Source organism: Eptesicus fuscus, chromosome 2 (assembly GCF_027574615.1).
Source record: "Eptesicus fuscus isolate TK198812 chromosome 2, DD_ASM_mEF_20220401, whole genome shotgun sequence".
Taxonomy (NCBI): domain Eukaryota; kingdom Metazoa; phylum Chordata; class Mammalia; order Chiroptera; family Vespertilionidae; genus Eptesicus; species Eptesicus fuscus.
In genome coordinates this window covers 44,178,605-44,197,401 of record NC_072474.1, presented here as the reverse complement: position 1 = coordinate 44,197,401, position 18,797 = coordinate 44,178,605, and the positions used below count along the sequence as shown (strand labels likewise).

At 43.6% G+C, this 18,797-nt stretch overlaps 1 protein-coding gene across 1 annotated transcript; it reads right to left on the bottom strand.

The window, feature by feature from the left end:
- Positions 1-10,654: 10,654 nt before the first annotated feature.
- On the bottom strand, positions 10,655-12,327 carry LOC103293910 (2'-5'-oligoadenylate synthase 1-like). Its single transcript, XM_008150308.3, has one exon. The coding sequence runs from the start codon at positions 12,278-12,280 to the stop codon at positions 11,183-11,185; it is 1,098 nt and encodes a 365-aa protein (XP_008148530.2). The 5' UTR covers positions 12,281-12,327; the 3' UTR covers positions 10,655-11,182.
- Positions 12,328-18,797: the final 6,470 nt, after the last annotated feature.

Sequence of the window (18,797 nt, the reverse complement as noted above, 5' to 3'; positions counted from 1 at the left end):
ACAGTGTTTTGGAGGCAGATGCAAATGACTTTTCCTTTGGCAGAGATTTAAGGATGGAACTACAACCTCTGATCTGAACCATTGACTTGAGCTTTTACTGAGTGGCAGATGTGTTAACTGATTTGAGCACTGCAGATGTAAAACCTGTCATTGTCGTCTGAAATTCTTTCCCTTTGCAGATTACAGTGTTAAATGGGTTAACTTTTTAAGATGACAGAGTTTTCTCTCAGTAGCTGCAAATTTTTATCTTATCCATATTAACTGGAAATTTTCTAAAATGAAGTGAATATATCTCTGCTTAAATGGAATAGAGAAACTTATTTCAAACTTTGATTTTTCATCTAGTTGATGTCTGTTCTTCTTTCTCTAGAATATCAAGAGGATAATGTTATAGAGGCTTTTTTTGAAAAAATATACATTTAACTGCATTAGCCATTGCTTAAATAAATAGATCCATGTCTAAAAACATGTTATCTGTGGGGTTTTTTAAATATTATGTTAGAAAGAGCATATGGAGTGATGAAGTCTGACCTCTTTGTGTAGCCATGGAAGTAACTGACTCTGAAATTGGTAAACATCATTAATCGCATATGCAGGAAAGCTTAATTCAGTAACTGGTCTTCCTAGACCTGCTGGCCAATTCAAAATCCAAGTGAATTGGAAAATAAAATATGTCCTATAACCCTTTAACAACTTCAGACATTTTCTACTTATAATAACACACTTAACATAGTAAGTCCCTTTGCTTGCTTATGTCTTAGTTTCTTCATCTTCAGCAGAAGTTAGGAAGGTTACAATAACTGTCTACTAGAATCATTGTAAGAATTAAATGAGCTAAGTGAAAGAATACAATGCCTGGCACATAACAGATGCTCAGTAAGTGTGCAATTCCCCCCTTTTCCTCCAAGGATTTTCCACCTTACAAAAAGCAGACAACTCTAAATGCATGGCTCATGTACCATCCACAGAATTTAGGTGGCTGTTTCCTTCTCCCCTTTATATATACTGAGTGGCCAGATGATTATGATCTCTGAACGCATAATAATCTGGCCACTCAATGTATGTGTGTGTGTGTGTGTGTATGTGCATATACATATATATATGTGTATATATATATATATGTATATATATATATAATGCAGTTAAATGTATATGTATATATGTGTGTGTGTCTGTGTATATATATACATATATATATATATATATATATCCTACCTAATAAAATGGTAATATGTAAATTACCATCACTCCGCTACGCCCACGATTGGGCCAGCGGGAGGTGCAGGGGGCGGGACTCAGGGTGGCTGGGGTAGCCGATTGGGCCAGCGTCTGCACCATGGCTGTGGTGCGGAACAGAAGGGGCCTCTGGGGCAGCGAGCTCACGTCCCGCCGCAGATGATCAAAAGCGGGGGAGTTTGGTGCCTGTCTGCTCTGGCACCAGGCCTTTCAGAAGCCTTTGCCAAGCCAGAGGCTTCTGAAAGGCCTGGTGCACCAGCGGACAGGCACCCAGCTCCCCCACAATCGAAAGCAAAAGCGTGGGAGCTGGGTGCCTGTCCGCTCCAGCACCAGGCCTTTCGGAAGCCTCCGGAGCGGCGGAGGCTTCCTAAAGGCTTGGTGCACCAGCAGACAGGTATCCAGCTCCCCCACGATCGAAAGCGAAAGTGTATAGGGGACCCTACACGTGCATGATTCAATCATGCACTGGACCTCTAGTATATATATATATATATATATATAAATATATATATATATATATATATATATATATACTAGAGGTCCGATGCACGAAATTCATGCATGAGGGGTGTGTCCCTCAGCCCAGCCTGCACCCTCTCCAATCTGGGACTCCTTGGGGATGTCCAACTGCCCGTTTGGGCCCGATCCCAGTAGGATCGGGCCTAAAAGTCCAGTCAGACATCCCTCTCACAATCCAGGACTGCTGGCTCCCAACTTCTCACCTGCCTGCCTTCCTGATTGCCCCTAACCTAAGGTGACCAGATGTCCCACTTTTGGCGGGACAGTCCCGATTTTTAACAATTTGTCCCACGTCCCATGGCGTTTTAAAAAAGTCCCGATTTTTGGAAAGAATGCATGACAAGCTAGGGAACGGCGGGAGAACGGGAAGGGAATATACGGTTTTCGGCGGCATGTGGCTATTTAGCCAGGATATGAGTTTTATATTATTTTGTTAATTTTATAATGTTAAACTTTAATAATAACAAATAATGGTTGAGAACTGATTATCGAGAATTGCTTATCAAATTTCACATTGTTGATCAGTTGTTGGAATTCGACCACCATTGTTTGGACTTAATGAACAATGGCATTTTTTGGGATTGGCAACGACGAAAACATTTTGTGACTGTCTCTCAGACGATACACATCGTACTACGTGCTAGTAAGCTAGTTAAACAAATGATGTCATTACATATCAGCTATTCAGATAATTTAGGTAAGTAATTTATTTATTTCATAAATACATAAATTTTCTTGAATTTAGCAAACAGTACTCGTATTATTTATATTTTATAGTGGCAGCAAAAAGTCTAGCGCCGGCCTTGAAAGTGACACTTACAACGTACATTATGGCAAATTCAGAGGAAAAAATAATACAAGTTAGTATTGTTATTATTTAGAAAGAAATATAGGATTAAAATAATTTTTAAAAATAATAATTTTTAAAATATAGTTACTTTATAACAATCAAATTAATTTAATTTATAAACTAACAATAAAATATGTTCATGTAATTATGTACCTACTTACTGTGTTTTTAAGCAATATGTATATGATAATTTATAATATAATTTTAAATTATTTCTTTTAGATTTTTAACATAATGAATAAGAAAAGAGGATGCAAATTCAACGATGATCTAAGAAGTGAATTTCCTTTTATTAAAAAAACCAAAAGCGATTACAATATAGACCAAATTTTTAATCAAGAACCCTCACCCCTGGGCCCAAACCGGTTTGGCTCAGTGGATAGAGCGTCTGCCTGCGGACTCAAGGGTCCCAGGTTCGATTCCAGTCAAGGGCATGTACCTTGGTTGTGGGCACATCCCCAGTAGGGGGTGTGCAAGAGGCAGCTGATCGATGTTTCTCTCTCATCGATTTTTCTAACTCTCTATCCCTCTCTCTTCCTCTCTGTAAAAAATCAATAAAATATATTAAAAAAAAAGAAAAAGAAATCCCCCCCGCCCCAGTCAATGGTGTCCCGCTTTACCAATGTTAAAATCTTGTCACCTTACCCTAACTGCTTCTGCCTGCCATTCTGATCACCCCCTAACCACTCTCCTGCCAGCCTAATTGAAGCCTAACTGCTCCCCTGCCAGCCTGTTTGCCCCTAACTGCCCTCCCCTGCAGGCCTGGTCACCCTTAACTGCCCTCTCCTGCAGGCCTGGTCCCCCCCAAACTGCTGTCCCCTGCAGGCCTGGGTCCCCCCCAACTGCCCTTCCCTGCAGGCCTGGTCACCCACAACTTTCCTCCTCTGCCAGCCTGGTCACCCCTAACTGACCTCCCCTGCTGGCCTGATCACCCACAACTGCCCTCCCTTGCAGGCCTGATCCCTCCCAACTATCCTCCCCTGCTGGCCTGATTGCCCACAACTGCCCTCCCTTGCAGACCTGGTCCCTCCCAACTGCCCTCCCCTGCTGGCCATCTTGTGGTGGCCATCTTGTGTCCACATGGGGGCAGCCATCTTTGACCACATGGGAGCAGCCATCTTGTGTGTTGGAGGGATGGTCAATTTGCACATTACTCTTTTATTAGATAGGATAGAGGCCTGGTGCATGGGTGGGGGCCGGCTGGTTTGCCCTTCAGGGTGTTCCGGTCAGGGTGGGGTTTCCCTTGGGGCATGGGGTGGCCTGGGTGAGGAGCTTGTAGTGGTTTGCAGGCTGGCCATGCCCCCCGTCAACCCAAGCTGAGGCCCTGGTATCTGGGATTTATTTATCTTCTATTATTGAAACTTTGTAGCCTTGACTGGAGGCCTGGGCCTGCCAGGGAGTGTGGAAAACTTGGCTTCCTCCATTGCCAGGGAAACCCAAGCCTCCTGCTCGCTTCGTGGCCACAGCCAGCTTGGTTGGGTTAATTTGCATACTTGCTCCTGATTGGCTAGTGGGCGTGGCTTGTGGGTGTAGTGGAGTGATGGTTAATTTGCATATTACTCTTTTATTTGATAAGATATATATATATATATATATATATATATATATATATATATTAGAGGCCCAGGTGCATGAATTTGTGCATGGGTGGGGTCCAGCCAGCCTGGCCAGGGGGAGGGGACATGGGCGGTTGGCCAGCCTGCCTGCTGGTGGAACTCCTGGTCGAGGGGACCATTTGCATATTAGCCTTTTATTATATAGGATATACACTGAATGGCCAGATTATTATGCGTTCAGAGATCGTAATAATCTGGCCACTCAGTGTATTATTTCCTGTGCTTTACTTATTTCCCCAAAGATCAGCAAGAATTGCAACAACTTCCACAGCAGCCAGCTTGTGGCTGTGTGACACGCCCTCCCTCCTTGTGGGCCCCATTTTAGAGTGAGCCTCTGAGGGGGCCTGTTTCCTTCCTCTCTGGCCCTTAACGTGCCCCTGCCAGCCTTAGCACTTTTTCTGTCTTGGCTAGTTAATTCCTACCAAATGCGTGGGAAAAGACCTCAAGCAAGGAGACAGTCTGAGGTTCACAGTGCTTTCAAGGATGAACTAACAATAAGGTGGAAAGCTCTCCTCTGGTCGGTTAACAATAACAAGTATAAAAACAGCTACCCTTATTTTGATGTGTTATCTGTGCTAAGTACTATATGTCTTATAACCATTTTCATCTTCACACCTCATACCTCACCTGTAAAGCAGGTACGGATCAATCCTGTTTAACAGATAAGGAGGCTGAGGCTGAAGGAGGCAGAACAAATTGTCCAACATCACAATTCCACAAGTGGCAAAAGTGTTTCAGTCCAGGCAAAAGCCCCCACCTTGAGAAGTGGTCTCGTTAGGCAGAGCCCTGGCTCACAGGGAAGTGCAGAACATCTGCAGCCTGTGCCGCACAGTTATGTCACAGTCCGTTTTTAAAATTCCTTTGTTTGTGCTAACCCTTCTACCAGGACCGTGCACTGTCTCTTTAAAATTATCATCCACTGCATATCCCAGGGTGCAGTCACATACCTGGGACTTAATCATTGTTGATTGACACTTTTTATGTTGTGAACAGTGATTCTCTTCATTCATTCAATAAACACTCACTGAAGCCCACTTCTGTGCTGACAGTGTGCTAGTTTCTATGAGGACTAGTGAAATGAAAATGCTACTCATCCTGCCTTCAAAGAAGTCTAGAGAGGGGAAAGAGTCATAGATTTAGGGAAGAGGAATCCCTCTCACATTTTGCCTGTTCTCCTTCCTTGTTCTACCTTACAAACGAAGATAATGCTAATAATGACCACATGTGGGCGGCCATCTTGTGTGTTGGATTGGTCTGGTTCTTGAACATTGTCTTTGGGCAACACTTACTATTGGGCAGGTATGATGGTTAATTTTATGTGTCAACTTGACTGGGCCACAGAGGGCCCAGATAATTGGTCCAGCATTGTCCTGGGTGTGTCTGTGTGGGTGTTTCTGGATGAATTAACATTTGAATTGGTAGTCTGACTGAAGCAAATTGCCCTCCCCAGTGTGGGTAGGCTGGATCCAATCTGCTGATGGCCTGATTAGAACAAAAAGGTTGACCATCCACCAAGTAAGAGAGAATTCTTCCTTCTTGATGACTTTCAAAAATGGGACACCAGCCTTTTCCTGCCTCTGAACTTGAACAGAGATATCAGCTCTTTTTGGGTCTCGAACTTGCTGGCCTTTTGACTAGAATTACCACATCAGCACTACAGTTCTATTGGGACTCCAGCTTGCCACCTCACCCTGCAGATCTTGGGACTTGCCAGCCTTTGTAATTGTGTGAGCCAGTTCCTTATAATACTACTAGTGGCCCAGTGCATGAAATTTGTGCACATTAAAAGAGAATTAATTAGAGGAAATATTTTAATATTGCTATTTGCCCTTTCTCTATAATAGAAGTGTCAGAGATGAAAGAAAATTAGTAAAATGTATATGAAAATCTACCTCCTATCAGAGTCTGGGGCATGCTGTGGGACCTAGAGTCAAGTCCTCACCCACCATCCGCATGCGCTTTGAAAACGCAGTTGACCCAGACCTGGCCGGCCCCACCCCCATTGGGTGAGACCTAGATCCGGCTGGCCCCACCCCCACCAAGCCCCTCAGGGCGGGGGCGCAGCCTCAGGTCCCCTGTTAAGCTCGACTGATCGAGGGGCCTGAGGTTCCCCATCAAGCCCTGCCAGGTGAAGGGTGCGGCCTGAAGTCCCCCGTCAAGCCCCATGGGGCAGTGGGTGCGGCTGAGGTCCTTTGCCCCGGCCAGGTGCTATGCAGCCTCAGGTCCCTGGTGTTCGGTTGTGATGTTATGGCATCCTGGCTAATTTGCATATTCCTCTATTATATAGATAGATAGATAGATTCTGTTTCTCTAGAGAACCCTGGCTAATATAGTGGTTTAAGAGGTTAGCTCTTCTCTTACTTACATTGCAAGTGTTACCATTGGTAAGCTGAAATCAGGCCCCTTACCTGGGCATTTTTTGTTGTGGTGGTTGCTCTTATCTCTTTATATGCTAAGCTAACTGATCTTTTGTTTTAGCCCCCATACCATATCATAAACTAGAAAATGGATTCCAAGATTTAGACTCTGCCACAAGCTGGAGTCTAAGCTATGGGTTCTAATTCAGGTTTATGAAAGCTCTGAATTGGGGAATAGTGTTCACTGTTCCAGCCATAAATTGGTACCTGTTTTGCACTTGCTCTTTTCCTTGGTGTGTAAATTTCATTTGGAAGCTTGGTAGAGAGGAGCTGTGATTGGCAGGGATTTTTTAGGTCTCTGCTTTAATAATACCCCCCCCCCAAAAAAAAAACACACACACACACACACAAAAAAAAAAAAAAACAACTACCAAAACTTGACATAACCCACTGGCTACATCACAGAGGCAGAGCAAAGTGTTATCATTGAAGCAAAGCCATCAACTATGGGACCCCAGGAAAGCATACTTTTGACTTGATGGTGAAATAGGAATTTTTAGGGGTGAAAAAGGCAGGTTTAGAGAATTTATACAATTAAGGGGGTCCATGGAAAAACACAGAGCTTCAAAGGTTACATTTCCATAAGACAAGGGAATTTGAAGAGGCAGCAGTTACATTTCCATAAGACAAGGAAGCAGGAAGCCAGCAGAAGTTTCAGTTCCATAAGACAAGGAAGTTGGGAGAGGCAACAGTTACATTTCCTTAAGATAAGGGAACTGGGAGTAGCCAAAGGTCTACAGTATATTTACAAAATAAAGAAGGAGAGCCTCTTATGTCCCATGTGAGGTTTGACCTTTGAACTAAGGAGTTGCTATAGTGACCAAATCGAAGGGGAATAGTGATCAATCAGAGGGGATATCAAGGCACCAGGATCTGCAGCCTTTATAAACCGTGGAAAAAGGAACTTGGTGGGACTCTTCCCCCTCCCCATGTGGGAGTCTGTACTTGTTCTTCAATAAATTTCCACCTTGGCTATACCATCTTCCATCCATGGATTCATTTTTCTACTCCGGTGGACAAAGAATCCGGGGAAGCCATTCTGCCCAGGGGAACACCACGTATTCCAGTCCAAAAATCTCCTATCAGTGCCATTATGGAATGTATGTGTTTTTAGGTCTCTTTTCCAACACTGGTCCAAGAAATGGCCTTGGAATATAAAGAACATTGAGAGCTAAGCAATGCCTGTGATAGGACAGGGTTAGACTGTGACATCACCCTTTGAAAACAGACTGATACACAACCTGGGTAAGCAGGGCCAGCAACTCTGGCTGTATCTACAGTAGGAAAACAATGCTTCTTATTATCTACTAGGGGCCCGGTGCACGAAATTCGTGCACTGGGGGTCGGTGGTCCCTCTCACATACTGGGAGCCCTCAGGGGATGTCCTACTGACAGCTTAGGCCCGCACCCCACGGGGAGCGGGCCTAAGCCGCAGTCTGGCCTCCCTTTGTGCACAGGGAGCTGGATGTCCGCTCCAGCCACAGGCTGAAAGCCTCTGCTGGTGCACGAGCCGACCCCCTGCGATCGATGACAGGGAGCTGGGGCTTGCTTCAGCCTGGTGCACCAGTGGACCCCCTGTGATCGATCGCCTGGGCAGGGAGCTGGGGGTCTGATCCAGGCAACCAGGCTGATCAGGGGAAGGCACCAGCCCCATCACTCCGCTGCTGCAGCCACTGCTAGTCACCACAGCCACCAAGGTGTTTTCATCAACATGGACTCCAGTCCCTTCATCAAGAAAAAATGATAACTTTCTTTAGGCATTTTCAAGATGTGTCTTTCATAGGATATGCATTTCTTTATTTATTTTTTATCCTCACCTGAGAATATGTTTCCATTGACTTTTAGAGAATGTGGAAGAGAAAGGGAAAGACAGAGAGAAACATTAAAGTGAGAGGAACACTTTGATTGGTTGCCTCCTGCATGAGCCCTGATCTGGGCCCCGGCCAGGGAGGAGCCTGCAATCTAGGTACATGCCCTTGATCAGAATCGAACCCAGACCCTGCTGTCTGCAGGCCCAGGCATTATCCACTGAGTCAAACTGGCTAGGGCAGGATATGACATTTCTTAGCCTTCCAGCAGCGGACCTTCATTTTTTTTTCTCCAGAAGTGTGGTGGAAAAACCCTAGATCACCTTTTTGGATTCTTATTACCCAAGTTACTAAGAATATTACCAGTGGCATACAGGAAGCTTAGCCAATGTACAGTCAGAAAAGATGTTTCCTCTATAGTTCACACTAATCACGGGCTGGGTCCTGCCCAGGCCTAAAGCCTCTGGCCGAAGCTTTAGGCCTGGGCAGACCCCTCCAGCTCCCTCTGATCACCGGCTCTGCCCCTGCCCAGGCCTGCCCAGACCGAAAGCCTCTTGGGCAGGAGCAGAAACCCAGCTCCCTACGATCAATCACAGGGGGTCCCCTCCTGCTCAGGCCGAAAGCAGACCCCCAGCTCCCTGCCCAGGCGATCGATCACAAGGGGTCCACTGGTGCACCAGGCTGAAGCAAGCCCCAGCTCCCTGTCATCGATCGCAGGGGGTCGGCTCGTGCACCAGCGGAGGCTTTCAGCCTGTGGCTGGAGCAGACATCCAGCTCCCTGTCATCAATCGCAGGGGGTCCGCTCGTGCACCAGGCCAAAAGCCTCTGCCATAGGTTTTCGGCCTGGTGCCAGAGCAGACCCCAGCTCCCTGCCATCCGTTGCAGGGGGACCGCTCATGGCACCTATGTATGCAAATTAACCACCATCTTGGTTGGGTTTATTTGCATACTCACTCTGATTAGCTGGTGGGTGTGGCTTGGCTGATGGGCATGGCTGGTGAGCGTGGCTTGTGTCTCAGAGTGATGGTTAATTTGGATATTACTCCTATATTAGAGAGGATGTAGAAATAGACACCCACCGGCACAAATTTTTAATGCCTTTATTAGTCATAATCCTTAAAGCCTATTAAATTCAAATAACTTCCCAGGTACTTATTAGAGAATGTGATAAACCACCTACAAAGTTTTGAACACCATAACTGCCAGAAACCGAACATTGTCACTTGGTAGTTATGTGAAAAGGGAACCCGGGAAGGCTGGTCAACCTTGAAGCTAAAGGTCAGAGCCAACCACTCCCTATCTAATTGAGACAATGGTAACTGAGGCAACTTCCCCACCAAATAATCATGTAAACCCTTATTGATAAGATAATCTGTCTGTTACTGGAATTACCTGCCTAAGGGCAATGGGTGTATCTCAGAACCCTAATAAAAGGGATAGCAAAGGTCAGAGCATGAGTAGTCCTCCCACTAGAGGTGGGCTCCCGCCTGGCCCCCCATTTACCCAAATTGATTCTTTTCTAGCTTCTTTTCATTTTGATTGCGGCCTTCTCCAGAAACCAGACCTGAACAGGAACCCTGAAACACGCAGGACGTGACAAGGGATCCCACACATAACAAGTTTAGACATAGCCTTTCAAAAAATAAAAATCAGGGTCACAACCAGTAACACTCTACATTTATACTCTAAACACCAGGACTCCATTACTCTACTTATTCTTATGAATATATTTGCATGTGATGGGATCCTATCCATTTAAAATGGGCATCACTCTCTCCTTATTGTGGGATTTGAGTTTGTAATCCATTTACTTCTCCCCTCTGCAAGGATAAATGGCAGTGGATCTCACACAGATGCTACTGAGCAGAATCACCGTCAGCAGGTGGGAGATAAACAAGAGCTGCTTTTCATCTCCCAGCCATTGATTTTCTGAAAGGCAAACCACACAGCTGCTTTGAAGTCCAGGAGAGAGCTGCAAGGGAGCAGGGAGATAAAACTGAAGGAAAGAGTGGATTGGAAATAAAGTTAATCTCTGTCATCTAAGTGTAGATGGCTATTGGCAAAGCTGAAACTGCCAGATTCTATCAAAAGAGAATTTAGATGATTGTTAAAAGAGGGTGTTCTTTTTTTCTGTTCTCATTTTTGAAAAATAAATCTTTATTGCTGAAAGTATTACATATGTCCCCCCCGCCCCATTGCTCTCCCTCTCCCCCAAGCCTTCACCACCCACTGACTCTGGAGCCCTGTCCCCTAAGACGCAAACCCAGGCATATGCCCTTGACCGGAATCCAACCTGGGACTCTTCAATCCGCAGGCCGATGGGTTCTCTCTCCTCTTTCTGAAACATTTATTGTATTGTTTTTCTCAAGGTGGTCTTTTGACAATTTACTCTCTTTTTTTGCTATTATTTTTATTGCAAGTGATAATAAATGGGACTGAAACCCTCCCACCAGGGACACAGAAGAAAGTCAAGGCTGGGAATTCCCTCTTTTGTCTACACAATCTTTCTCTTGTTGTCTGAGAATAGGCGGGGTGAGGCCGGGCTGATGAAAGAAGAGAAGCACAGAATAGTGGGAAGGGTGGGGTCAGGAGACCTGGATTTTGGTCCTAGGTCTGTCCTACTCACTGCTGGCTAGGTGCAGTCCTCTATCCTCTCTGAATCAACAGTGGCCCCCCGGGGAAGGAGGAGGCGGGCCCACATGACTCTGGAGCCCTGTCCCCTAAGACGCACTGGCTTCAGAGGATGGCGCATGTCCAGCTATCTTCGCTCTCTCCTTGGAGCGCTATGTCCCAGGAGCCCACTGGAGACCCATCCCAATTCTTAAAGCAAGGGTAACTCAACCAGGCTGCAGCCTCTTGTGCCAGCCGCTGCCAGCCGCCTCCACCTGCAACGTTTCCTGTAGGGTCAGCTGGGTCCAGAATCACAGGCCTGGGTTGCTTGAGCTGTCTTATCAGATATTGAACAATAACAAGATTTTCAGAGTCGTAATACTTAGTCCAGTAGATGCAAAGCTGCCGGTAGCCCACGACTAATTCCAAGACGGTCCGAAATCCCTCGGCGGTGCTGAAGCAGGTCTCCTTGCACCCACGCTCCCAGGCGTAGACGGTCAGCAGCTCCAGGGCGTACTGCTGCGGCAGCGGCTTCCCCAGCTGCTCCTTGCTCAGCTGGTACCAGTGCTTGACCAGGCGGATGAGGCTCTTGAGCTTGGTGGGCCGCTGCCGCAGGAAGGCTCGCTGCAGCTCCGTGAAGCAGGGCGAGAACTCGCCCTCCTTCCCCAGGCGTGTGCACTCGTTGATGAGCTTGACGTAGATTTGGGGATCAGGTCTGTAGCCTTCGTGGATGTGCAGCTCAGGACCTGCTGGCCACAGACGCAGGACGTCAAAGGCGGGCAGTACATCAAACTCCACCTTGTCGTCCAGCTCCGGGGACCGGAACACGAAGCTGAGCGCGCGGGGCTTCTCCCATCGAGACCCCTGGATCTCAAACTGCACTCCAGTCTCTCTTTGAAAGGCTTCCAGCTGTCGCCTGATTTCCCCGATGAACTCCCCTCGGCGATCCAACTGCTCCTGGAAACTTCTGAGCTCGCTGAGGAAGACCACGAGGTCGGCGTCAGAGCGGCCTCTGAGGGCCGTGCCTTTGCCCGAGGAGCCGCCCTTCACAACTTTGGACACCCGGACACGGTGCGGGGCACCTTGGAAACACCTCTCCTTGAGGAAACTGCAGATGTCATTGACAGCTTTTTTGACCCTCCTGCGGAAAGGCGTGTCTGGCAGGAGGTGGTCTTCGATGAACTTGTCCAGATGCCTGGCCGGGGTTAGGCTGAGCTCCATCATGAGGCTCCGGCAGGGACAGGAGAACCGCTGGCCGCAGAGGTGGCTGCAGGAAGTGTTAGCCTCTCTTATACTCTGCTGCCGGAGTCTGCACTGCTTTCGGTTTCGTTTCCTGGGAAGGGAGGAGCTGTGTCTTAGGTTTTGCTTCTTGGCAGATTGAACAATCTTGGGATCTCCCACCCTGCTCCTCCCCTTGCTGAAATGCACTCTCTGCCTTTACAATCAGCCCTTTCTTCAGACTGTACTCTGAAAATGCTGCTCTTTAACCCCTATTAGTGCCAGGAGCAAACATAATTCAAATCTGATTTTTGGTTTCCTTCTTCCTGGTTTTTCTTGTTGCTTACAGTCTCCTATGATCTTTTTTTTTTAATTTTTAGTTACAGTTGACATTCAATATTATTTTATACTAGAGGCCCAGTGCACTGGGGGCAGGGGGGTGGGTGGGTTTCCCTCAGCCCGGCCTCTGGCAGTGAGTGACCCCTAGGGGATGTTCCCCTGCCATGAGCCCAGCTTCTGGCTGAGAGCCCCCACCAGGGGGCAACTCTTGAGTTGAGCATCTTCCCCCTGGTGGTCAGTGCCCAGCAGTTTGGTCGATTTGCATATTAGCCTCTTATTATATAGGATTAGTTTCAGGTATACAGCACAGTTAGGCATTTATACAATTTATGAAGTGATCCCCTGGATATTTCAAGGATTTATTTGGCATCCTACATAGCTACTACAATATTATTGCTACTGAACTCAAGGGGTTTGCCACTTGAGTTGTCTATTCAAAACTGAGACCTGGTGGTTGCAAAGTAGTTTTATTTAACTTGCAGTAAGTAAAGGAGATGGATTCTTATCCACAGCTCTGCCTGCTTATGTACGGGTTGATTTCTTCTCTGTAGTTGGCCACATTCCTCCAGTTGAGCTCCTGTCAGCTTATCCTGTTATTGCTGCATTTGCAAAATACTGTGTTGTATTTTAACATTTAGCAAGAAATAATATTTGGAACTACCCAAGCTTTTGACCTTTGTCCTATCTAACAACAATTGACTATATTCCCTATGCTGTACTTCACATTCCCATGATTATTTTGTAACGACTGATGTTGGAGGCTAAGTCCAACAGGTCATAATAAATGTGAAAAGTCCTCAGAAGGCTGATGGACACCTTCAGCAGGGCTGAAGATCTGCATATTATTACCTGCTGCCGAACAGCTGAGGCCAATTCCCCTGGCCTAAGAATCCTTTATTGTTTACCAAACCTTACCTTTGATATGAATATCTGCTTTGCTAAAGGGAAAAATGTGTGAATAAAAAGCCTTGGGTCCAGACATTCAGAGAGCTCACCACAAGAGTGAATCCTCCCCTGGCTCCCCCATGCCTTCCAAATGTATATTTCTTATCTAGTTTATCCATTTATGTGCAGCCCTTCTCCAGATTCCTGAACCCTTGCAGAGGGAAAGACTGTGGCAGACTGATTACACTCTTTACGCCCTTCACTTTTTTCACCCAGGCCCTCAACCCCTCTTCCAACTGGCAACCATCAGTTTGTTCTTTGCATCTCTGAGGCTGTTTATGTTTTGTTTGTTCATTGATTTCATTCTTTGGATTCCACATAGTATAAGTGAAATCATATGGTAATTTTCTTTCTCTGAGTTACTTCACTTAGCATAATACCTTCTAGGTCTATCCATGTTGTTGCAAATGGTAATATTTCATTTTTTATGGCCAAGTAATATTCCATTGTATATATGTACTACAACTTCTTTATCCTCTCATCTATTGATGGGCATTTGAGTTGCTTCCATGTCTTAGATATTTTAAGTAACTCTGCAATAAGCATAGGGATGCATATATCTTTTTGATTTAGTGTTTTTGGACTTTTTGGGATATATACCCAGAAGTGGAATTGCTGGGTCATAAGGTAGTTCTATTTGTAATTGTGTGAGGAGCCTCCATACTGTTTATAGTAGCTGCACCAATCTGTATTTTCTCCAACAGTGCACTGGAGTACCCTTTTCTCTGTATCCTCACTAATTCTTATTTGTTGTTGAGGTATTGATGAAAGCCATTCTGACAGGTGTGAGATGATAATCTCATTGTGGTTTTAATTTTCATTTCTCAGATGATTAGTGACATTGAGCATCTTTCCATATGTCTATTGGCCATCTGTATGTCCACTTTGAAGAAGTGTGTATTCAGGTCCTCTGCCCATTTTTAAATTAGATTATTCATTTTTTTGGTGTTGAGTTGTATGAGTTCTTTATAAATTTTGGATATTAACCCCTTATTGGATGTATCATTGGCAATTATCTTCTTCCATTCAGTCAGCTGTCTTTTTATTTTGTTGATGGTTTCCTTTACTGTTGATGGTTTCCAAAAACTTTTTAAATTTGATTTGCTTATATTTTCTTTTGTTTCCTTTGCCCAGGATATATCAGAAAAAATATTGCTCTGAGAAATGTCCAAGATTTTACTACCTATGTTTTCATCTAGGATTTTTATGGCTTTAAGTCTAACATTTAAGTATTTATCCATTTGAATGTATTCTTGTGCATGGTGTAAGAAGGTGGTTTGGTATCACTTTTTGCATGTATCTCTCAAATTTTCCCAACATCATTCATTGAATACACTGTTTTCACCCATTGTATGTTCTTGCCTCCTTTGTTAAATATTAACCATAAAGGCATGGGTTATTTCTGGGCTCTCTAGTCTGCTCCATTTATCTATATTTCTGATTTTATGCCAGTGCCATGCTGTTTTGATAGTATATAGTTTCATGTCAGGTAGCGTGATTCCTCCAACTTTGTTCTTTTTAAAGATTGTTCTGACTATTTGGGGTCTTTAGTGATTCCATATAAATTTTTGGGTTATTTGTTCTAGCCATTGGTATTTTGATAGGTATTTTATGAAAACTATAGGTTGCTTTGGGTAGTATTTTTATGATGCTAATTCTTTCTATCCGTAAGTATGGATATGCTTTCATTTATTTGTATCTTCTTCAACTTATTCAATGTCTTATAATTTTCCTAGAATAGAAAATTCTTGGTTAAATTTGTTCTAAGGTATTTTTTTTAATGCAATTGTAAATAGGATTATTTTCTTAATTTCTCTTTTTGATAGTGCATTATTGTTATATAAAAATGAAACTTGCCCTACCCAGTTTGGCTCAATGGATAGAGCGTCGGCCTGTGGACTGAAGAGTCCTGGGTTCAATTCCAGTTAAGGGGACGTGTCTGGATTGTGAGCTAGATCCCCAGTAGGGGGTGTGCTGGAGGCAGCCAATCAACGATTCTCTCTCATCATTGATGTTTCTATCTCTCTCTTCCTTTCCCTTCCTCTCTGAAATCAATTAAAATATATATTTTTTAAAATGGAACTTACTTCTGAATATTTATTTTGTATCCTGCTACTTTATTGGACAGTTTACTCTTACTATGATAAAATTGGGATCTTGAACATATTTTCTTATTCTCGAGGAGTCTGGAGGTAAAATTCTGGCATGGGAGATTGGGACACCCTGCTCTGAAGGCAGCCACAGTGGAGGCTGAGCTTCCTAAATGGAAGCAGGATTTGCCATGATTCTGGAGGGCTTAAGGGTATTTAGTGTTAGGAAATGAAAGATCCTTGAGAAAATTCAACCCTTCTCAAACATGAACACTAAACAATTACCAGCCAACCTGAAACCTCAGTCCACAGTTCTTCCTCATTCCAACCTTCCGAGACCTGGGAAAACAAAACCACACATGCCATTCGAGGGAAAGGCGTCATAGAGGAGGTAAGGTTTCACCTGCCCTGGAGATAGCTGAATCACTCCTGTGCTCTCAGGGAGGAACAAAAACATGGCCTGGGGCCAAGAAGTGTCAGGAAAAAGGTCTACATTCGAAATTACAGCCTTTGGAGTTGTCAGTGGGACCCTTTTACAATTTACTGTTTTCATTTGGTTATTTTTAAACAACTAATTTGCACCAGGTATTTAATTGAGCGTTTTGATCATTTTTTAATGATCAAAATTATCCTTTTGTCCTAGCTGATAAGTAATAAAGTACACACCCAGTAATACACTCATATAAAATTTCAATCAGGCTTTACAATAAATGCCTAGCATGTTTTTTAAAATGCTCAGTTAATGTCCCAGGCAGGACAAGCTAATTAAAAGGGCTAAATAATTACAATAAATAATTTCCTCATTAATTCATTCTTCTCAATTTAATGTAATTAATTTGGCTGACATAATGAACTTTAACATGAATTTTGATATCGCTGCACTTAATCAAAAGGGGCAGTTTTAAAGTCATTTCAGAATATCATACAATTATTTATAGGGCACCTGTTATAGTTAGGTAGTGTCATTTTATGGGGTAATTTCTGTATAAGTAGGTAACATCTTGCTTTATGTAAGATATGTAAGTCACCACTGAAATTGTAAATAGTTGTTACATTGCTGCATGGAATTCATGTTAAAAATGACATTTCCAGAATCTATTTTGAAATGAGTTAAGATGTAAATTATTTATTAAACTCATGTCCTAATTATCTTATTCACTTACACATACACAGTTTAAAAAATGTGATTTAAAGTGAACATATTTTGGAAAATGTGCTCAAATGCCCAAACAGCACTTTTCATGTCCAATAGGTTTTATAAAGTACTAGTTAACCAGCAGCCAGATAAATATATACAGACATATTTATTTCTGAAATCTGAAGTAGTCCTTCTCTATTACCTGGGATGCTGTTAGAGTTGATCTGGCTAGGATTCATATTAGTTAATTTAATGTAAAAAAGGGAGGGATATTTAAAAAATGATCTTGTTATCAGGAAAACACTCATCTTGTGACTTTTAGTTTCCAAAGGGTGGCATAAATCAAAATGACTATTTGACATTAAAAATAAGGCATGTTGATATTTAAAAAAATCTTGTTACAAACAAAACACAGATACACCACACTTTGGTGGGACTAGACAGCCATTGAGTTGTAGTAGCCCCCAAGCAGGGTTAAAAGCTTTCTAACACTGATCAGTCTCTGTCCGACTAATCTGGGAAAGTAAATAACTGAAACTAATCTCCTAGCTCTGAATCAATATTTTGTGATAACTTTCATTTATTTTTTGCTATACGCAAGCAAAGGGATAAATCCCTGGAAAGAATTCTGCCTGTTTACACCAGTTGCTCAGGGTAGGCCTTCATCCCAAGGCAAATCTCAGCAAGGCCTCTGCAGAGCTGTCAGGCTAGGGCAGGAGGGGGACAGAGATGCAATGTTTTATCCTGTCATCTTGGGTTGCCATATGTAATTAAGAATAATGTATGAGTGTAGAGATTGCTTTTACTCCTCACTACCCATTAAAAAAACACAAGATTCTCACCCAGCTGGCATGGCTCAGTGGTTGAGCATCCACCTATGAACCAGGAGGTCACAGTTTGATTCCCAGTCAGAGCACATGCCCAGGTTTTGGGCTTGATCCCCAGTATGGGGCGTGCAGGAGGCAGCTGATCAATGATTCTCTCTCATCGTTGGTGTTTCTATCTCTCTCTCTCCCTCTCTGCCATTCGAGGGAAAGGCGTCATAGAGGAGGTAAGGTTTCACCTGCCCTGGAGATAGCTGAATCACTTGTGTGCTCTCAGGGAGGAACAAAATCAATAAAAATATATTTAAACAAACAAACAAATGACAACTCTCCTTGATTGCACACCACTGTGCAAATTACCCTGTCATTTCATTTGGCCTCAATCCAGTAGTTGTATCCTCACATGCCTTTTTGATCCCTAATGACTGACCCTATATAGAGTCCATGGGGATGAATGCAGGCTACATGGGATGATTAATGATCTTAAAGGTAATCTTAGAAAAGATATGCTATCTGAAAAGAATTATCAGGATAGTTTATCTCAAAGAATAAAAATAAAATTTTAAGTTAATAAATGACCTAAATGATCTCCATTTCTTCTATGATTAATAGACTAGAAACTAACTACCCACTCCCACTCTCTGCTGGTCCCCTTCTGTTTTCCACACTGGGACACTGATACCAGGACTTTCCCGACTCTTTCAGCCTGGTCCCTGGCTAAGATATAGAAGACAAAGGTTAAAGGTCAAATTTGGCCTTGCATCTCTCTCTTTTTTTAAAAAGATCTTTATTTTATGGGAAGATATGGTAGGGCTAGTGAGTGTCATCTGCTAGGAGCTGATACTCAGTGGCACTTCTACATCATAGAGTCAACAATGAGCTTAATCAACATTTTCAGTGCTTCCTTTTTGTATCCCACACATCATAGAACACAGGGCCTGACCTAAGGTTGTCCTGTAATAAGTATGTAATGGGTTGAAATTGGTGTCCTCTCCCTCCTCTATCTGTGGTAAGCAGAGAAATGGATTAGAAATCAGGAAAACAGAATTGTAATTGTGGATCTTTTATTAGTACATGATTTTTGCAAAATTATTTCACTGTTCTTATTGTTTGAAATTATGATGTTTGGATTAGATAAACTTTAAAATTCCTTTTACATTCATGACTTGTAATCTATAGATAATATA